The following is a 22,413-nucleotide window of genomic DNA, read 5'->3' on the forward strand; positions in this document are numbered from 1 at the left end:
CAATATGTTTGAAAAGATAGGGGATGCTCAGTTAGACTTTAATGTTAGATAAAGAATACATTTTAAGTAGCATCCAATATCACCCTTTTATTCTTTCAGAGTCTGACAGCTTTCTCTTCTTTACCTTTCCTTCCCTCTTTTGTGATTCGGGTACTTTCCCCTCCCCTGACTACTCAAGGAGGGGCAGTCTTAGCCCGATTGGAAATTCACCCAGGAACCTGGAGGTCATAAAGCAAAGTGGACACATTGGCTCTGGTCCAATTCCACCATCCACAGGCTGAAGAAAATGGGGCCAGTGCTGTTGGAAGCTCAGTTCCTGTCCTGGCTAGTGTTATGTCAACATGATACAAGCTGGAGTCATCTGAGAGGAGGGAGCCTCAGTTGAGAAAATGCCACCATAAGATGGGGCTGTAAGGCATTTTCTCAATTAGTGATCAATGGGAGAAGACCCAGCTCATGGTGGGTGGTGCCCTCCCTGGCCAGGTGGTCCTGGATTCTGTAAGAAAGTGGACTGAACAAGCCATGGGGAGCAAGTCAGTAAGCAGCACCCCTCCATGGCCTCTGCATCAGCTCCTGCCTCCAGGTTCCTGCCTTCCCTGAGTTCCTGCCCTCACTGCTTTTTATGAACTGTTAAGTGGAACTGGGAGTGAAATCAACCCTTTTCTTCCCAGGTTGCTTTTGGTCATGGTGTTTCATCCCAGCGGTAGAAACCCTGAGACAGTTCCCATCTATAAGATGGGCATAAGAGCCTGTGCCTGTAAGTGTGTGCATGGCTCTGCTCCCCTCCACAGAATATCATTAGCTTGGTGAGTCAGGCTTCACACTCATCTGCCACTCACGGTGCATCTTATGGCACCAGCAGGGCCCTTGGGTTCTGGCCCATGCTCATTCTATGAACTAGTCATCTCTTGGCAAGAGTTGCATCAGGAGCTGGGCACTCAAGCCGGTGTCTATGTACCATGCACGGGACAAGAAGCTGAGAAAGAAACTGGAAGCCTTGTCCCAGCTCCCCGGGGCTGTGGTGAACATCATATGGTCATTCCTACAGACACAGAGCGAGCAGAGGACAGAACACCAGGCCCAGGAGTGCAAGCCCCTTCCAGCCCTCTGTGAGACCCTTTGAACAATGCTTAAGCAATGTGGCTCTTGATTACTCAGGCTATCCAATCGGGGTGATTACCTCTTCCATCTACAAAATGGTACTGGAGGGGTGGGGTTACCCACTACACTCTACTGAAGGATGCCGGGCAATCAAACCATTTCTTTTCTCCTTGTCAGAGCAGAGTCTTTTGATGGAGTATCATGGGGGCAGTTTAGAGCAATACCTTCTGACTAAACAAACAAACAAACAAAACCCCTCAGGTCCTAGATCTGCCGCTTCAGGCTTTATGACACGGAGTGGCTAGTTCAGTCTCTCGGAGCCCAGTTTCTTCATTCATAAAGTGACTTTAATAAGGGTATTGGGGTGGTGTGAAGATGGCATGAGCTAAACTTGTAAAGCACTTGGGATGGTGACACGCCTCACCAAACAACAGCTGTTGTTATTGCTTTGCCCAGCAGCAGAGAGTTGGTCGTGACTTCTTTTGCTTTGGGGAAAATTATTTTAATTGCTGAAAATATGTGCTGTGAGGTCAAAAGGAAGGAGGTGTTTATGGGAATAATGGGTGGGACCGGTGCCCCTGGGTCAGGCAAAGTCAGGAGTATGTGCCTCCTGCCAGAGGTGAGGAGCTTTTGTGTCTGAAACTCCCAAAAAGAAACCACAGTCAGGTTGCACGGCCTGGGTCGTTTCCAAGTGTGGATCTGTCCGGGGTGCTGAAATCTGCTGTTGGGTCTCTTCCTTATGATTCCTGTGAGCTACTGGTCTCTGCCTGCTGGTCCTCTGTTTAACCTACAGGAATACACTAAGAGCCTACTATATGGCGAGTGGAAGTGGAAAGGGTTCAGATAATCTTCAGCTCGAGTTGCTTACAGCTCACAGGGAGGGAGTCAAGCAAACTATCTTAGGATAGACAGGTCAAGCAGAGTCATTTCCCTATTCCTGGGCCTCAGTGACACTCTCTTTCTCTGCTCGCTGGTGTCAGTCAGCTGGATTAAGGATCAATTGTAGGAATGAAAGGGAGAGTAGAGAGAAAACTGAGCTTTGGGGTCTCTGAAAAGCAGGGCATCCGCCTAGATAGGGGTGAGCTCCTCATCGTATTTCTGCATGCCCTCGTCTGGGAGAAGCACTTCCACCGTGAAGCTGACTTTCTTGGCATGCACAAAGCTATAGGTATTGTCAAAGCGCAGGACATCTAGGAGACAAATGGAAGATTAGTTCCCACTGATTGTGTCTGCCAAGCTGGTAAGACTTCCTACCTTCCACCGCTCCTTTTACCTCCCCATGGGACCCGGCACCCTGGGCAGAGCCTGTAAGCTGACGCTCTTCCTCCTGGCATTCACCCACAATGGGCTTTAGTTGCCTCAACAGTGAGAACAATGGGTGTTAATTACATCTCATTGTCTTCACAACTGCACACAAACATAAAGAGACAGGAGAGCAACAGAGGCTTTCCAGACCTCCAGGACAAAATGGGGGCCAGACATAGCCCGAGGTAATGGTCTTAATCCTCAGACCCTGGGTGACCCAGCAAATGATCCTTCCCAGACTGGGCAGGATTTGGCCCTTGTGCACCCACACTGAGGCTAAGGAAACATGGCATCCTGCTTTGAGGCTGTGCGTAAGTTGGCTTACTTCTCATGGCCTCAAACGGGGAAAGAAAACCATGCCCTATTATCCTTTGCTTGTGTCCTGTGGCCCAAGCACTCTCCATCCCTCAGGGATGTGTCTCTGACCCTTGATGCACACGAGGTGTCCGTGAATATGGCTTGGGAATGGATGAAAGCTCCGACCTGGACTGTATGCCCTGATATGTGTGTGGGGAAGGGGACCATGTTCATCCTTTAAGCCACGTGGAAGGTGGCTCCTGTCTTCAGAGCCCATGCACGGCTGGGGTGGACTTACAGACGCCAGCCTCTGAGCAGGTGAGGCTCCCGTCCTCAGGTACCATGTGGGCATTGTAGCGCTGGCTGGTTAGCACCTCAGTCATCTCCCCGGCCTTCTGCCTCTCCCCCATCTTGGTCTTTAGGAAAACTCCGAAGCCAATGTCTGCACCATCAGATGAGAACTGCCACCTGTGAGAGGTCAGGTCGCTGCTCAGTGTGATGGGTCCCTGAGGGGTCAGAACCCAGCCAGGGAAGGAGCGACGGTCTGTCCCTACCTGAGGACACAGCCTGGAAACAGGATCTCATACTCCACCTGGTGTGAGGAGCCTCGGCTAATCTGCACCGAGTGCTCGTACTGAGTCTTCACCTGGTCCCGCACATACATGGACTTGGGGATCTCCCCACCATAGTTGATCTAGAATAGATTCTGGGGTCATTTCTTTCTTTTTTAAAAATTTTATTTATTATGTACACAGTGTTCTGTCTCCATGTATGCCTGCAGGCCAGAAGAGGGCACCAGATCTCATTATAGATGGCTGTGAGCCACCATGTGGTTTCTGGGAATTGAACTTGGGACCTCTGGAAGAGCAGGCAGTCACCGTTCTTAACCTCTGAGCCATCTTTTCAGCCCCTCTGGGGTCATTTCTTGTACCAGAGATACTTCTTATCATCACTGGGAAGATTTCTGCTCCCCTTCCCCAAACCCTTTCCTGGCTCTCTAGGCTGGGCCAGCACTTCCGCTGGAAGCTTCTTCTTCCAGCTTATTCCCAAATCAAAACTCCGTTTCACCTTTCTCTGTGTATCTTCTCAGTAGCTCCCACGAGTCCTAATAAGATGGATCCCCCCACCACACCCACTAGCTGAATACCTGGTCTCTATACCCAGGGGTCGGTCTGGATACGTTTGTGGAATGAATAGGTGGATGGGGAAGTAACCCATCTCTGCTCCTCCAAACCCTCCCTGTCCTCAGACTCTGTGTACCTTAGTCAAACATTTGGGGTTCCCATCTGGGTCAGTCAGAGTTCCCCCAAAATGAGCAGGCAGCTCCTCAGGACTGATGAGTTTCAGCAGGCCTTCTTTCCAGCTGTCTGGGTAGAGGGAGATGAATGGTGGTTATCACGTGTGGAAGGGACCAAACAGTCCCCCACACCTGCCAAGATACCCTGAGCTTGCTGCCAGGGATATCTGCCAGGTCTCCTGGACCCACTGTGGCTGTGGAATATTCCTTCTCTCCAGTGGGAAATGGGAAACCCCTGGAATGCTAGGGCTAAGTGTACTGAGCCTTGTGGGGCACCCAGGGGAGTAGAGGGCATAGACTTGGGTTCACATCGCACCAGGATTTGGTGCCTCCCCACAACCAGGCTATCTTGTCATCCGTCAAGTTCTCCTTCATAGTGAGACTGGGTAGAGGAAGGAGCTGGGGTATTGGGAAGAAAGGGACATTGAAGAACATAAGACTCCCACCCCCACTTCTAGATCCTCAGCTCACATAATTAGATGATCTGAACATTCTGCTTGGGAGATGGTTTTCCTCCAAGCTCAGGCTAACTGATTTGTGCTAGAGAGTTAGGGTTTGTTTTTTTTTTTTTTTTTTTTTTTTTTTTTTTTTTCTCATTTACCCTATCCTATCTCTCTGTCTGTCTTTCTATCTACTTATTTCACCATGCAGTGGATGTTTCCAGGGCCTCATATATGCTGGGCAAGTCCTCTGTGGCCGAACTACACTCACAACCCACCTCTGCCACTTTTAAAAGCAACTCTTGTCAGGGCAATGGCATACAATGGTGGTCTCAGCATTCATGAGACTGAGGCAGGAGGATGGTGAATTTGAGGCCACTTTGTCTCAAAAAACAAAAATAAATAAATAAAAAGTAATTATTTTTCTTATTTATAGTAATATGAGAAAACATAAAACTGAGAAAACAGGAAAATACAAACAATACCTTTTTTTGTTTTTGTTTTTCGAGACAGGGTTTCTCTGTAGTTTTGGAGCCTGTCCTGGAACTAGCTCTTGTAGACCAGGCTGGCCTCAGACTCACAAAGATCCTCCTGCCTTTGCCTCCCGAGTGCTGGGATTAAAGGCGTGCGCCACCACCGCCTGGCATACAAACAATACCTTTACAAGCATGATCTATTCTGTTGGTATTTCCTTCTAAAAATTTCTGTTTGTTTTGCATGTACTTGTTTTATTATTTTTTAAATTATATTTATTTATTTTGTGTGTGGAGGGGTCACATATCACAGCATACATGAGGATGTAAGAGAATTCTCCTTCTACTGTGTGGATTCTGGGATGGCTGGCCCTCAGGTCATCAACCTGGCGGCAGCTGAACCATCACTCTGGTTCAGTACAATTTAGAAAAACAAATTATATTGTCCATATGGCTTGTGTGTAGGTGCACATGTGTGTGCACATGGACAGGCACATATGTGCACCTTCGTGGAGGTCAGAGGGAAACCTATGGCAACATTCTTCAGGGCCTATCTACTTTGAATTATTTTTTGTTTTTGTTTTTGAGACAAGTCTCTCATTGGCCTAGGATCACCAATCAGGCTAGGCTTCCGGCTAGTGAGCCCTAGGGATCTTTCTGTCTCCACATCTTCAGTGCTGGGATTACCAAGTGTGTGCTAACACATTCAGGTTTTTCTTTGTACCATGAATTCTGAGGCTAGAACTTAGTCCACCATGCTTCAAGGTACGCAATCACTGATTAGGCCTTCTCCATTCACCGTATGTGTGGCTTTCTGATCTACTTCCGTTTTTTTCCCACTTGACAATATTTCTTTTTTAAAAAATATTTATTTATTATATATACAATATTCTGTCTCCGTGCATGCCTGAAGAGGGCACCAGACCTTATCACAGATGGTTGTGAGCCACCATGTGGTTGCTGGGAATTGAACTCAGGACCTCTGGAAGAGCAGGCAATGCTCTTAACCACTGAGCCATCTCTCTAGCCCCTTGGCAATATTTCTTTAGTCACTATTCAGTTGTGAATTTCTGGGTAGGATGGTGCACTCTTGTATCTACTGGAGGAAGAGGGATCAGGAGTTCAAGGTTCTCTTTGGTTACTTACTGAGTCTGAAGTCAGCATGAGCTACACAAAACCCTGCCTCAAAGAACAAAACAAAACAACAAAAGCAGTATTGTCCCGCAGCACAGCTCCTGAGGCTGCCCAGAATCCACTGAATGATGCATCTGTCTGCACCTGTCCAGACCTCTGTGTCAGACTTCCTTCTCTGAGTCCTGGCTACTTCTGCTTTTCCTCCTCAGTCTGAGCTGTCATTAGAAGCACTGGCTGGATGTGCAGGTGCAGAAGGGAAGCCAGGGCGCATAGAGCCAAGGTTGAGAAGCAACAGAGCAGAACCTTACAGGGGGAGGGGGGACTCACCCAAGGTCTAAGTCAGGGAATGGGACCTAGGAAATGACTTGGCTCTATCTTAGGAGCCCATCTCACCGTGGGGAATAAGGAGCCTGTGACTGCAGGCACATGTTGAGTGCTGGCAGGGATGATGGACCACGGTCACTCTAAAGCTTATGTGTGAGGCACGGGGACAGGGGCCCTGGAACAACTTACTTCCCAACACCACAATTTTCCTTCGTGTGTCCTCACTCAGGAATGGCTTCATGAGGTTGTAGCCCACAGGGAACAGTTTGGTAGCTGGAAAGACACAAGAAGAAGAACAGGAGAAATCAAGCCATGGAAGCACAATGAACCTGGCCAGTGATACAGAATCATAAAGGACCCCTTCCAGCCCAGATATATAAACCAGTCACCAGCCTCCTTATCACCCAGCCAATAAGCTAACAAGCCTACTAACAAATAAATAATCCGCCAACTCACCGAAGTCAAACTTATCAAGTCAGCCAAACAGAAAATCAATTGGCTGGTCTGCTGACCAACCAGCTGGACAGCTAATTAACGGCTCGCTCCAGCTACCAACCATTCACACGAAGAGCCAGCGATCCCAAAAACCAGCTGACAATGCAAATTCAGCTGAAGAACAACCTAGCCAGCCAATCGACCAACATGCCAGGCATCCACCCAAGCATCCAGTCACCAAAATGATAACCATACAATCAATCAGCTAAGCTCAAAGTCAGTCAGCCAATCAGCCAGCCCAGTCAACTCTCCAATCCATCACAAGTTACTTGGCTAGTCAGCCAACCAACTAGTAAATCAACTAGACAACTAACCAAACAATGAGTTACCTGATGTGGGATTCCTCTCTGTATGCTATTAATATGTTTTATTACCATTGGTTAATAAAGAAGCTGCTTTCAGCCAATGACTTAACAGAGTAAAGTCAGGCAGAAAATTCAGAGATGTATAGAGAGAGTAGGCAGAGTCAGAGAGACACCATGTAGCCACCAGAGGAGAAAGATGTGAGCTGCCAGCCAGAACCTTACTGGTAAACCACGAGTCTCATGATAAAATATAAAATAATAGAAATGGGTTAAGCTAAAAATACACTTAAGCTATTAGCCAAGCAATGTTTTAATTAATACAGTTTCTGTGTGATTATTTCGGGTCTGGGCAGCTGGGAACAAACAAGCAGCCTCCACCAACAATTACAAACAAACCATCCTTCTACCTACCTACCTACCTACCTACCTACCTACCTACCTACCTACCTTAGGAACAGCCATTTAAATGACTAGTGAGCACCCCGAATGGTACCAGGCCTGGGACATACACCACAGGCATAGGCTTAGAGCTCTTCATAGGGTAGATAACTTGCTCAGAAAAACATAGTGAGCTGGGAGGTGATGGCACTTGTCTTTAGTCCCAGCATGCAGGAGGCAGAGGCAGGTGGATCTCTGTGAATTCGAGGTCAACCTGGTCCTGTGAGTTTCAGGACAGCCAGAGATACAAGTTAGAGTCTGTCTCAACAAGCAAACAAACAAATTACTCCTCCACCCTCAAAAAAAAAAAAAAAAAAAGAAAAGAAAAGAAAGAAAGAAAACCAGAATGAATAGGAGAATAGACCTGTGGTGCAGGCCTGTTATCTCATACATTATGAAGGCTGAGGCAGGAAGACTGCAAGTGTAACGTCTATGTGAGCTACAAAGTGAGTTCAAGGCCAGCCTGGGCAGCTTAGGGCCAGAGACAGTCTGAGGAGGGAGAGAGGATCATGGGTGGGAGAGGGGAAGAGGAGCTAGTGAAGCTAGCTGCTACAACTGCCTGAGCTTTCCTCTGTGTAGAAGCGGTCAGTATGCAGACAGCAAGCAAACTTTCCCACAACAGCCCGAGGGAAGGCACTGAGCCCCAAGAGGGAATGGCAAAGCTGTAGAGGGAGGCCCAGGCAGGGGCAGTCACTTCTCACTCACCCTTCACAATGAGCATGAACTTCAGGGTCTCTGGGTAGTTCTCTTCAAGAAGGCCAAAGAACTGTAGAACCAAGAAAACCCTCTCAGAGCCCACACCTTCTCCCCTTCCCCCCTTTGCCATCTCCTGCCTAGAGGTTTTTCTTTTCGGTATCACCTCCATTGGCCTCTTAAGGGAACCTTTTCACTCAGACTGGGAGCCAAATGCTCATGGGAACCATGCCATCGTTTAAACAGCAGAAGAGAACCGTGTGAGGACGCACGTCAGACGTTCAGTGTCGCCCGGCACTGTGCACACGTTTTACAGAGTCTCCTGGTCTCACTGCCCCCATTCTGGATGTGAGGAGCCTGAAGCATAGTGGGGGCCCAGGGCAGAGCGGGGAGTGTGTGACTTGCCAAGGGACTGACAGGTCTGGGATTGTCTGTGGAAGCAGGCCCTGTGCTCTCCTAAGGTCTACTCTGCGGACTTTCTAGGAGTCCTACTAAGGTTTCCTTGGTGGACAGGGCCTAGGAAGGAAATCACCTTTTATTAATTTGTGTTCTAAGTGAACTGCAAGGTCAAAGCAGGCCAAGCATGTCACCCAAGTATGTGTGTGTGCACGCATGCACACATCCACCACTGGGCTTCCTCACCTCCTGGTATACTTCCACCAGAGGTTTCCAGAAGTGCTTCAGTCCCAGACCCTCACAGTCGAATATCATCACAATGGTCTCAATCTTCCTCCCCAACTGTGAGGATGAGCAAGGGACAGAACCAGGGTCAAAGTGTAGGCTTGGGAACTGGTGACCCAAGTATATGACCCTCAGGTCCACTCCATCCTCAGAGTAGCAAGTGGACAAGAATGAACACATCTCCTCACTCATCTGCCCACCCATCCATCCATCCACCCATCCATCCATCCATCCATCCATCCATCCATCCACCCATCCATCTACCAACCCACCCATCCATTTATTCACCTACCCGTCCATTCGCCCACCACCCACCCATCCACCCATCCACCCACCCACCCATCCATCCACCCGTCCTTTCACTGACAATAGCTTGACTTAATACTTTTAAAAACTTTACAATGTTGTGAAGTAGCACACATTCAGTCAACTCCTTAGTCTTAATGATGAGTTTTGATTTTTTTTCTGGTCTAGCAATATTCAGGATGGTGTTGTCTTCTGGGGTCCATCTGTAGTCTAATGAAAACACTGCACACATCTGAGGCAGGCTAGTTAGTCTACACTATGATGCTGAGTGGGTCAGAAGTTTTAGCTTTATCTCCAACTAATGTTATTTTAAACTTTTATTAGGTTTATTATTATTATAAGTTTTTATTAGGTTTATTAGGATGGACCCCATCATAAGCTGGAGAACATCCTCACTGTCATCATCCCTTACTCTTTGCAGACTGTGCTGCCAAGGGTGAGGCTCAGAGAGGTCGGAAACTTCCCAGGTTCACACAGCTGATAAGCAGTGGAGCTTTCTGATCCGAGAGTCCTCTGACCATGATAGAGAGAACACTGGTGTGTTCTTGGGACCAGAAACCCTGGTCGTCTCTCCTGCTTCTAGTCACCCATCCTATCCGGTCAGAACCTCACCCGCTCTGTCTGCAGGTCACACTCGTGCAGGATGCGCTCACAGTCCCTCATCTTGGTCTTCAACAGGTCCTGCTTGGTGACTGAGAAAAGCAACCCTTTGGGGTCCAGTGGCCCAATGATGTCATACCAAACGGGGCAGCCATCACGGTCATAGCCACACAGGCCGCCAGGCATGTACTTCTGGATCACCTGGACATGGAAAGACACATGACCCTTGGCATCATACACTTCTCTGGGACCCCCAGTACCAGCCCGGCCTGACTTCCGGCTTCTGGGCTCATTGGTCCTGCCTGCAGTGCCATCCATGTCTTGTTTAGTGATAGAGGATGTCAGTTCTGAAGGTCAGCAGAGATGGTTCAAACACGGACACTGATGTTTCTCTGTTCCATGTCCGTGAGCAAGCGATGCTTCCTTTCTGAGCTCCATCCTACCTCCTATTGCATAAGATGGCTCAGATTCTTGCTCTCTGATAAATGCTGGCAAGCACGGCATACTGTCCACACCTCTGAGATCATGTTACTGTGACCCCAATATGGATACCACTCTTACTAATACCTTGATGGATTGTTGCTTTCTCACCTGGACAGGATGCTTTGAAACTTTGGAATGGGTGGAGACACAGAGGGACTGACTGGCTACAGTGCCTCAGGTACCAGTTTGAAAGGCCAAGCAGGACTAAGTTCAAACCCCAGCCTCATCATGGGACTCTGGGACTTCGGGCAAGTTGCTAGATTTTTGCTGGATGCAAGGGATGATAACTCCTGTCTCATAGTGTTCAGGTGATTAAATGAACTCACACTGGGACTTATTATTATTATCATTTTGGTTTTTCATAACGGACTTTCTCTGTGTGACCCAGGCTGTCCTGGAACTCACTCTGTAGACCAAGTTGGCCTCAAACCCAGAAATCCACCTGCCTCTGCCTCCCAAGTGCTGGGTGTCTGCCGTCATGCCCAGCCAATGATGGAACTCTTGACACGGGGATTTTCATTACTCTTATAGAAAAGGCCCTGTGGGGTTAATGGCTTCCAAGGGCATCTCTGCTTGCTGACCTCCCTCATGATCTCCAGTGGCCAGAGGCTGCTTGGGAGTTTGGGGGTGGGGCTCACCTCTGGGGGCTGCCAATCAAGAATGTGATCAATGTCCATTGTCTTCCGGAACTCCATGTACTGAAAATAAAAGGGATGGTTAGGGCCCGTGGGGCTCCCAGCTCCCTGAAAAGGGCGTGAATGTAGGGGTACGAGGTATTGATTTACCCCACGCTGCCCCCATATAAATACCATCTCCAAATTCTCGGGCTGATGCTTTACCTTGCGAAGCATGGCCTCTGATTTCTGCAAGTCAAAGTTCCGGGCTGAGGAAAGACAGGGGAAGGTGAAGATGGGACAGGGCTGCACTGCTTTGCCCCTAACAAATCAAAGCAATGGGGGACCCTAGGAATTTGATAGGAACCTGCCTCTCCCTCTGCTCTCCTAGACCCGAGCATGTGAAACAAGATGGTATGGTCAGATCCTGAGAGCCACAGATTGTGATGGAGCTGTAGGGACCCAGGCCCTCCTGCTGCCCTCATCTTCAGTATCCCCTCCTCTCCCCTCACCTCGGAGCCAACGAAGAAGAAAGTAATCATCAGGGTTGGGCAGGGCAGGCAACACATCCTGGACGTTTTCTCGGAACTGGAAAGAAAGATGCCTGTTGGTGAGTTTCTCACACCGAGCCTTGGCCTCTTGGCTCCAAGATTTGGTAATCACCTCTCCTTCACTCTCTCCCTCAGCCTGACAGTGGCGTAGGTGGGTGAGTGCGTAGACTAAGGCAGAATGGAGGGACGAGTGAATGGGTGGGTGGAAAGAAAAAGTGAAGGATCAATTGATCGACGGATGGATGGATCTATGTATAGGTAGGCAAGTGGAGAAAAGGAGAGAAGGGCGGTGAACAGGTCAGAGAAATGGGGGTAGGAGGAGGAATAGATAGAGGGCTGGTAGCTGAGTAAAGGGGGCAGCCTGTGTTTTCCTAGCTCCCTTGTGCATTCTCTCCTCTTCCCGTCTTTTACAAAGACGTGGATTTGAAGGGAGGGAAGGTTCATGATCAAGCGTCCTCTTCCCTTCAGCCATGGGCACACCAACGCTCTGTCTGTCTCTCGGATCTGGATCCTACGGACTGGCTCTCCTTTCAGTACCAGGACAGGAGAATCCACCAGAGGACAACAGCTGCATGCTCCAGCTCTCACTCGGGGCCAGGGAGGGAGGGAGGAGGTGGTGGTGGGGCTGCCAGGCAGAGCTCTGGGGTCTGGCTCTTGGGCAAGCTCAAGTTTACTTCTGTAATGTCACTCACATGTTATACCTGCTCTGGCAGGACTGATGTCACAGAACTGTGTAAGATGTGACCCCTTAAGAGGTGACGGCAAAGAGACAATGTCAAGAACATGCAGAGTCAACAGATGGAGGCAGGGTCCAGAGATGCTTTCTGCCTCACTCTCAGCCACTTCCCTCTGAGGTCCTACGGGGGTTCGGGGGGCATCTCTTCTTACCTTGGCCAGGGTCTCTGCCTGTTTGGGGCTCAGGTCTCCAACTCGGCCACTCATGGTGCTGGCTGAGACTGAGGAGCAGTGACCACTGCAGGCAGAGGCCCAGCCGCCTCTGTCTGTCCAGACCCAGCAGGAGGAGCCTTTTGCCCCCACTTCTGGGTGTGGCTCAGGCACCTCCTCCAGGCCAATTCTTTAGATTGGACATTACATAACTGGGATTAAGTGAGGTCCCGTGCTTGGCTCTGGGACAGGTCTGGAGCAAACAGCAGGCCCAGAGGCCCTCTGCCAGATGAGGTAGCTGTGAAGGAAGGAGTCTGGCCTTCTCTGTGAGCCTCCCTCCACGCTTTCTGGCCTCCAGTGACCACTGTCCTGGAGAAGGGGCAGTCCCGTGGAGGATGAGCCCCACTCTTCAGAGGTACAGCCTTTCCCTAAGCCTTAGTCTCCTCATGCTCCTAAGGAAGGAGCTCCCAAAAGCCTCCACTGGCTCCTGCAGGGTGGGAGTCTGAGGCCCTGCAGCCTACTGAGTGCCCTGCATGGTGTTCAGAGTCGGGAGGAGATGCTCACACCCCTCAACGGCAGCGAACACTCACAGTCAAGAGACAGACAGTCTGTGGGATGGGATGCAGTACTGGACAGAGTTTGCCTAGTGTGCCTACAGCTAGGTTCGATTACCGGTACTGCAAAAAGGAGAGAAGACAGGCTGCTGGAGACAGAACACGGAACTCAAAGGTCTATGCTTAAGGCTGGTCTTTTTCATAGGGCCGTTGCTACTTTTCTGATGTCTTTCAAATTCTGTTGCGAGGAACTGGTCTTATAGACTGGACCATAGGGAAAGGCCAGGCACCCTCCCCCTGTGTCTACCCAGAACCCCTTGTGTGGTGCCTCTGGTTATGCACAGCTTCCATTAGTACTGAGGGTTCCGATGGGTCAGGAGCATGGCCTTGGGGGCAAGGATGTTTTTGGGGGATTTTCATATATGGCCAGGAAGAAGTATCTACCTGGGGTGAAGAAGTTGGTGGAACATCCACAGTCGGTGCGAAGGGAAACCCAGAAGTTTCCTGTGTCCTTCACTTTCTGTCCCTTTCTGCATTCTACCACCAGACAGGCCTGAGGCCAGCCCTGCTCTAGATTTCCTTGTAAGACCTTTCAGCCCAGTGTTTCCTGGGCTCCCCATCTCTGGCAGAGGACCAGCTCTCCCCAGTGTTTCCTGGGCCCCCCATCTCTGGCAGAGGACCAGCTCGCCTGGTCTACAGAGTTAGTTCCAGGACAGACTCCAAAACCACAGAGAAACCCTGTCTCAAAAAACCAAAAAAAAAAAAAAAAAAAAAAGACCCTGTCTCAGAACAAACCAACCACCAAGCAAGCAAAGCTGTCTCAAGAGAATGTGCATAGCTAGAAATGATCCTGGGCTAGCCTTAGTTAACACAGCTAGGTTAGACCAAGTCATTGTCCCAGGTCCACTATCCCTAACCTAGAGCATCTTAGATGTACAATTTTGAGGCAATCCTGGGCCGCTTTTCTGAGCTATCTCGGGGTTCTTTAAGGAGGTGAATGTGGGACACTCTAGACGCTGTCTTTTGGCACCTTGCCTGACTTGTGGCCCCATACAGTTGGGTCCACAGGAGAAGGGGTCACCTTTGGCCATTTCCCTCTGTCTGGGACACCTGGTGTCTCACTCTGGAGCAGTTAGGTAACTCCCCACACCCAACCCCACCCCCACTTCACATTCCAACCACCCACTTCCCTCAGGCGGCGGCCTGTGGAGATTGGGTTCCACAGCTGCTCTGTCATTAGCTCCTAATCCCGCCAGGTTCCCACCAGTCTCCGTTGTTCTCTCCCTAATCCCTCCAATGGGAGGTGACCTGGGACCCCCTGTTCTCTCCCTAATCCCTCTGACGGGAGGTGACCCGGGACCCCGAGGCTGGGGATGAGGGTCAGGAAGAGAGGAGCTGTGACCCGGGACCCCCGAGGCTGGGGAGGAGGGGCAGGAAGAGAGGAGCTTGGGTCTTCATAGGAACTCTGGGTCCTTCTGACTGGACCGCGCATTGCCGAGCAGTTTACTGTCCTCGAGCCGTCAGCAGAACTTCCTACAATGGCGGGCACTGTCTGTCCTAATTAGCACGTTTAGCAGTCACTCCTGTAAGAAACAGCAGAATAACGAAGTCTGGGCTTTCTGCGATCGCTGTTGTGAGACTGTGGTTCCCAGTGGAACCCAGGCTGGCCTCAGACTCCAGAACCTTCTGGTTGACCTCCCAAGTACCAGGACCACAGGGGTGCACTGCTGCAGCCACTTATAAACCTGAAGGCAGGGCCGATGCTGGCTGGGTGCTGACTGATTACCAGTGTCTGCACCACCGGCTGCTTGAGCTGGGGTTTTAACTGATTTTTCCCCCAACCCCCTTTATTTCTCTCTGGTATTGGAAAGTGAGCTCAGGCCTTAGACTAGGCTATGCAGGTGTCTTACCACTGAACTACACTGTGCCCAGGCCTCTTTTAACTTTTTATTTTGAGACAGGGTCTCACTAAATTGTTCAGGATGGCTTTGTAGTCACTCTGTAGCTCAGCCAGACTTTGAACTTGTGATCTTCCTGCTCAGTGTCCCAAGCAGCTGAGATCACAGGTCTGTACCATTGGGCCTGGCATTTATTTGAACTTTAATTCCCCCGTGTGGCTTATAGCTAACATGATCACACTACGATGAATTCTGAGCACAGTATCTCTACTAGACATAAGCAACCCCCTAGAAGGGGTGGGCACCATTGTTTAGCATATTCTACAGATGGGCAAATCAAGGCATGGCATGGAGCTCACCCAGGGACTTGGCTGTCCCACAGCCTCAGCTCCAGCAGTTTCACAATGGTAAAGGACTGTGGGAGCCAGAGGGGTTGAGGACATAGGAGAACACGGTCCACAGGAGCCGTGCTCATAGGAGCTCACAGAGACAGAAGTGACAAGCTCCACCCCCACCCCTCATCTTTTACCCCTGCAAGCCTTAACACTGGGCTTGGGGACATCCGAGAGCTCGGTAAACAGCTGGATGCACAGTTGGGTCCCCACCTCCGCACACACCCTGGGCTGCAGAGAATGTGGACCCAACTGAAGTTTAACATTCCCTTCCTTTGAAACAAAGGACCTGGGGAAGGAGCCTACCTGCACATGCCCAGAACTACCCTCCCCAGGTAAACACCCCCAGGCTGCATTGAACAACACATTTGCCAAGGATCAGGGGACCAAGGAAACCACAACAACACGCATGAGTAAACACAGGTGGGGGAGTTGACAGAACTGCCTTGCCTCACCCAAGAACCTCCTAGGTTTCTAGGCAATGGGAAAGGACTGCTCTCAGCAACTCCAGTGTCCACGCATTCCTGTCCACCTTCCCTAAAGTAGATCATGTTGGAACCAGCTAAGAGAGTTTGCAGGGAGTGCAGAGGCCTCCATGTAAACAGACATGTTGGGAAGAAGCAGGCAGGAGAGAGCTCAGACCACAGGAAGGGAGGCACAGGGGTGTATGTGTGGGGGAGTAGGGTGCACATGCATCCATGGTGTCTGTCACACTCTCTGGCAGTTCACTTGCCAGGCTTTATAACCCTGGGGCAGATTTATTTATTTGTTTATAATTTTTTCCATTGTTGGGGATCCAATCCAGGGCTGGGGCATGCTGGTGGGGAGCTCCACTACTGAGCTTTTGTTAAGGAAGATGCGAGAAGGGTTTAATGAAATAAGATCTACACACACCATAGAAATGTTTCATTCTTTATATACAGCTCGGTGATTTTTTTTGCACACTCACTGGGTTGTGTGCAAACATCTAGTCTAACTGTAACAAAGGTTCGGTGGCAGCTTTGGCTACAAAGCATGGAGTTTTCACTCTGGCCTTTGACGAATAACTAAAAGGATAAGCATGGGTCTCTGCCTTCATTTCCACTGTTTTCTTCGTTGCCTTAAATGTTGGGTCAGATTCCAGCTCATCTCTCTCCACAGCTATGCTTGTTTAAAGTGTCTGTCTAGGGACAGGCGAGAAGGTTATGTCAGGGGACCTAAGTTTGGTTCCCAGCATCCATTCTGGGCAGCTTGTAAGAGCCAGTAACTCCAGCTCCAGGAGAATCTGACCTCTCTGGTCTCCAAGAACACCTGCACTCATGTGCACAGATCCTCACACAGACGCACACACGTGCACACATAACAAAATAAGTCTTGGAGAGTCTGTCTTAAAGCTGACGATACAAAGTTGAATTGCCTTAAGTAAAGAGATTCCACCCCTCACCCAGAGTGCCAGCCTGAGTTAGAAACTGAAGCTGCCCCATCAAGGAAGAACAATCATATCCAGGGAAACCAACTGCTCCTTCCAGCAATGGGTTTTTCTAAATCCAGAAGAAGCTTGCAGGACTTAAACCAAAACAATGACCAAACAGACCACAGTTTAACCAAGAACGCCTAATAATGCATACTTAATTTTTTTTCCAGACAGGATTTTATTTAGTCCAGGTTCTCCATGTAGCCAAAGGTGACTCTGAACTCCAGATTCTCCTTCCAGACCTTCCAAGTGCCGGGATTACGGGTTTGTGCCCTGCCCAGGTAACACGCATTTTTCTTCCCCACCTCCGAGTTTGTTATTGCCTTGTAAGATGGGCTGGTAGTCATCCAGTTTCCAGTGTGCTCACATTGGATAATAAAATTCTTCCCTGTCTCACCAGTACTATTTTGTGTGTGTGTGTGTGTACATATGTGTGTGTAAGTGCCCTCACTTGGTACATGTGTGTGTGGAAGCCAGAGGTCAGAATCAGGTATCTCTACCTTTTTTTTTTTTTTTTTTTAAGATAGGATCTCTCTGTGTAGCCCTAGTTGTCCTGGAATTTTTGTAGACCAGGCTGGCCTTGAATTTACAGAGATCCACCTGACTCTGCCTCCAAGGTGTGTGCAGCTATGCCTGGCTTGCTCTGTTACTTCTTAAGGTTAAATACTGTCTCCCATGGGACAGGCTCTGGAGCTTCTTCTGTCTGTCTGTTGGTGGACAGAACACTTGCGTGCCTTCCACTTCCGGTTTGTGAACAATAGTGTTAGAAACATGTTTTTGTGCAAATTTTATGGGGGCATATGCATGTCAATCGGTTGAGCTGAATGCACAAGAATGGACTCCTTGGGCTGAATGCAGGTTGCCCTGCAGGGCAAACACAGAGCTTTCTGTTTCCAGATGGATGAGGTTCTACCTTCTTCTCACCCTCTCCAGTGTCTGTTATTTTCTGTTTCTAGATACATCCCTATTCTGAACATCCAAGTGACTCTTCAAGATTGTGGCCTTGACTTGAGTTTCTCTAACCACATTAGGAGACTTTTCGTGTTCTGTGTGAGGGAATGGTGACTCTATTTTTCAAAGACCTCCTGGAGAGTAGCTTTGTGGCAGGACACATGCCTCAAGCACTCTGGGCCCTGAGTTCTAGCCCCAGAACTGAGAAAAAACAGCCGGGTGGTGGTGGTGCACCCCTTTAATCCCAGCACTCGGGAGGCAGAGGCAGGTGGATCTCTGTGAGTTTGAGGTCAGCCTGGGCTACAAGAGCTAGTTCCTTGGACAGGCTCCAAAGCTACAGAGAAACCCTGCTTCAAAAAAAAAAAAAAAAAACCTGAGAAATATAAAAAACAGTTATGCTTTTCTTGGTACTCGGGGCTTTCTTGCTTTCTCTGAAGCTCCCAACCCTTGTCACATGGCTACTCTTCCCCATGTAGGTGACCTCCACTCCGGCCTAGCTCAAATGGCTCGGCCTTTTCTTTTCTCCGTCTTCCTCCTCTAGTCAGCTGCAAGATTTGCGGCTTAGCTGTCCTGATTTTGTTGTTGTTTGTTTGTTTTCGGTTCTAATTTTTTCTTTTCTTTTTTAAAAAACTTTTTCTTAATTTAATTTAAAAATAAAGGATTTTTTTTTTGGCCAGAAGAGGGAGTCAGATCTCCCAGAGCTGGAGTTACAGTATTCAGTTGTGAGCAGCTCTGCATGGATGATGAGAATTGGACCAGAATCTTCTGTAAGAGCAGTGTGAGCTTTAGGCTGCTGAACCAATCCCTTCTTTCAAACTTAAATACAATTGTCCTCAAGTTTCCTTTTTTGGGGAAAAAAAAAACTTTACAAATTTTAATTAATTAAATAACTGATTAACTAATTCATTAATTTTTGAGAAAAAGTTTCCTGTAGACCAGACTGGCCTCAAACTTGCCACGTGGCTGATGATGACCTTGAATTTATGACCCTCCTTCCCACCTCCCAGATGATGGCGCCATGCCCGACTTCATACAGACTTTGTGTCTATTTCTTTTAACTGCTATAAAAATGTACCTCGCATAATTTTTTACCAGTTCAATATTTTCTGTTTGTTTATTTTTTCGAGACAGGGTTTCTCTGTGTAACATTGGCTGTACTGGAACTTGCTTCGTAGACCAGGCTGGCCTGGAACTCAGAAAACCACCTGTTTCTGCCTCCTGAGTGTGGCGTGTGCCACCATGTCTGGCTTCAATTCAATAACTTTTAGTGTTAATGCGGAGCCATCACTGAAGGCTCCAGTAGGCCCGAGCCTGGCAAATTCTACTCTGAGAGGTCTTGCTCTCCCCATTCTCTTTTCCTTGCTAAACAGATTACATTTCTAAAGCTAAGCACCAAGGTCTATTGCCATATTTGGCCATTTCCTCCTCCTAAAGCTGACCACCAAGGTCTAGTATCAAAGTATTGTGTCCAGCAATCAAAAGCCCCTTTTGGTTACCCTAATTAACACGCCTAACCAAAGCAAACCAACTCATTCTAACTCGGGTTTCCCCTTTCTCTTTATAACCTGCCCTTTGCCTTTGGGCCTCGTCTGTCTCCTCTCTATCCACAGGCAGTCCTTTGTCCTCTGGGGCAAATATTCTCTCTCCTCGCCCCCACCCTGCCCCCTTTCACCCTCTCTCTTATGTCCTATCTCCTGTCCCTGTCGGTGTGTCTGTCCTGTGTCGGCTCTGTCCCTCAGTTGCCTGCATCCAATAGTCGTGTGGTTTTTTATCAACAACGGAAACTCTCTGTCCACTAAACAAGTGACATGTGTCAGGACCGCATGTGTGCTGTTTTCAGTGGCCACCCACCTTGTTTTATGGACGCAGAGTCTCTCACCAGCCTGTAGCTCACCCATTAGGCTAGGCTAGCTGGCTGGCCAGCCCCAAGGATCTGCCTGTCTTCTCCGTGTTGGAATTACAGGCCTGTGATGCTTTTGAACATGTGTCCTACTGATCCAACACAACCCTCAGGATTCCCAGGTAAACAGTTTGTTAGTGGACCAGTCACCCGGCACCTCAAACAGAGCTAAGCCCAAGACAGGTCTGGATATACTAATGAACTTGCATTGTCCTCAGCAGGAGTCCAAAACAGCAATGGGGCACCCTATTTTAGAATGGCGCCTCCAGAACTGTGGACCAAGGGAAAACTTTTCTCTTTATAAGTCAATTGTTTCAGACATTTGTCACGGCAAGGGAAAGCTAACAAAGAGGCCCATGGCTATGGAGTCAGATGTCCCTACTTTCGGTCCGAGTACTACCACTGGACCGTCACTGTCTCTGAGACCCTAGTGGGAGATGCCACTAGGCGGGGCAGGACTCAGTAAATGGGTGACTCTCGTCTATGGCCAGACAGGGCATGTAGCCTGGGCTAGCTGTAGGGTGAGTAGAAGCAAGGCTTGAGGCCGACGATGGTGCTGTCCTGCTGCTTTACTGTATGGAAAAGAGACCTGAACTCTGCTGGGTGAAGGTGGAGGATTCCTGAGGTCTGGGGGCTCCCCAGAACTGTGCCGGGAGAGGGAGTCCTGGGCTGAGGGCAGAGCTCAAGCAAGCGGGATAATCAGGACTTGGGAGATGCAGGTTATCAGGTGAAGCCGGGGCAGGAAGAAGGGTTGTGGCAGGCCATAGAGGGTTTCAGAAGACGTGTGAGCACACAGGGATCCGTGAGGAGTCAGGGAAGGTCTTACACGGAGAAGTGTGAGCCAGATGTCATTTCAGGGACATTTATGGCTTTGGAGTCTGGGTGGGAAGGTAGCAATGGCCTTAAGTCATCTAAGCTGGAGGTGTAGATGACGGGGCAGGGCCTATGGGAGAAAGACGCAGTCCAGTCAGAAAAAGTTACCAAGGTGGGATCTGAAGTAGGATCAGACCACCTCTTTCTGCCACTTGGAGCAACCTCAAGGTGGGGCTCGTGGGCTTGGCCTCCTGGACCTCCTGTGAGATAAAGTGGTCCTTCAGGAGGCAAATGGATTCTATTGAGTCCCTGGCGAGCCAAGGTATGTCTGGCCCAACACTGCTCCCTGCTGGAGGAAGATAGAGGTCACAAGGCCACCAAGCCTACTCGCTCTCCACTTACACAGGCCAGCTGCACTCAAGTCCATGGGGTTTTGTGGTTGCTTCAGTGATCTAGGGGATTAAACCTAGGCCCTTGCACTTGCCACGCTTGTGCTCTACCACCAAACTGTATCCCTGCCCAGCTCCCCGAGTTCACATCTTGCTCTCTCTCTCCTTTATCTTTTTAACACACAGTTTCTCTGTGTATCCCTGGCTGTCCTGGAACTCGCTCTGTAGATCAGGTTGGCCTCGAACTCAAAAGATCCACCTGCTCCTGCCTCCCAAGGGCTGGGATCGAAAGTGTGCGGTACCACCAGCTATGCTTTCTCCTCTTATGCTGTATCTCAGGTCAAGTTACTTCCTGCCCCAACTCTGGATCTCCTCCGCTGTAACTGTACAGAAAACTTCCTAACACAGACTGGCCTGGACACATAGTAAGTTGGTTGTGAGCTGGGCTTTTTCTAGCCCCTGGAACTCCATGCCCACACTGAAGCCCCACCCCACACAGCCCTCCTTCATAGAGGACAGGTCAAGTCAGCCCTCTCCTCTCAAGAAGACACTGAGGGCACAGTGGGAGGCTGACGTGGGTACCTGACCCAGTTTGCCATTAGACACAGGCTTTATTCAAGGCATACCCCCACCTCGCTAAGACTCAGTGGCCTGGCCTGTAAAATGGGACTTCATCTCTATCTGCTTCAGGGTGGCAGACAGGGAGCTGTGTAAACTATGGAGGGCTGGGCCCTAGAACATAGCTGAAAACCTGCTCTGAACACCAGGGATTGTTGTGTCCCTTTCGACTTTGTGAACTCGGCTGGGGTGGGAGGGCAGGGGAGTCTTTCTGACTGCCATAAAAACACCCCTATAAATGCCCTATGCACCTTCTTCCAAAGGCTACGAGGACTTTCTCTAGAAGGTGGTCTGGGAAGAGTCGGTCTTGCCTTCATCCCTGAGACAGAGGAGGCCTCAGGCTTATTTGAAGAGCTTGGATCCACAACTCCTTGCCAAAAATGCCACCCCACCCCCGGCAAACCACACGCTCTTACAGCCATTTACGTCAAACATGATTTATTGACATGTTTTATTGACTTTTTTTTTTTTTTTTGGTTTTTCAAGACAGGGTTTCTCTGCAGCTTTGGAGCCTTCCTGGAACTAGCTCTTGTAGACCAGGCTGGTCTCAAACTCACAGAGATCTGCCTGCCTCTGCCTCCCAAGTGCTGGGATTAAAGGCGTGCGCCACCACCGCCCGATCAATAATGACGTCTATTAAACTCGCCTGTCTCCTCTGGCCCCAAACACTTTATGGCCACCATATCCCATCCTTTACCCTGGAAGCCTGTCCTCATCTAACCATCCCACCCCAAGTCCTTCCAAATCTCATTCTTTTCTGGGCGTGCCCAACAAATTTGGTTCCTGCCACCATAAGACACCATGCGCACTTGACTTCTGATCATCGAGGTCACTCTGCCTCCCTCAGTGTGGGCGAGCTTCCTGTTGGTGGAGTTAGATCAGCTGAGCACCCTTACTGTCCCCAGGGCCTGCGAGGTCTGGTGCTGGGCAGATGCGCAACAACCGCCAAAGAACGATGGGTGGAGACGTAAAGGAAGACACACACTATTCCTGTAATCGTCAGTCTTTTGGTTGGGTCTCACG

At 49.4% G+C, this 22,413-nt stretch overlaps 1 protein-coding gene across 1 annotated transcript; it reads right to left on the bottom strand.

Moving 5' to 3' along the window:
- Positions 1-874: 874 nt before the first annotated feature.
- On the bottom strand, positions 875-12,552 carry LOC130876454 (SEC14-like protein 3). Its single transcript, XM_057773003.1, has 12 exons — positions 12,426-12,552; positions 11,499-11,574; positions 11,212-11,255; positions 11,011-11,070; positions 9,902-10,090; positions 8,945-9,040; positions 8,315-8,375; positions 6,561-6,644; positions 3,964-4,070; positions 3,258-3,397; positions 3,002-3,171; positions 875-2,291 (listed from the first exon to the last, which is right to left on the bottom strand). Exons 1-12 carry the CDS (start codon positions 12,477-12,479, stop codon positions 2,170-2,172), a joined length of 1,203 nt encoding a protein of 400 aa, XP_057628986.1. The 5' UTR covers positions 12,480-12,552; the 3' UTR covers positions 875-2,169.
- Between the last annotated feature and the right edge of the window lie 9,861 nt (positions 12,553-22,413).

The sequence above is a fragment of the Chionomys nivalis genome, chromosome 6 (genome assembly GCF_950005125.1).
Source record: "Chionomys nivalis chromosome 6, mChiNiv1.1, whole genome shotgun sequence".
Lineage (NCBI taxonomy): Eukaryota > Metazoa > Chordata > Mammalia > Rodentia > Cricetidae > Chionomys > Chionomys nivalis.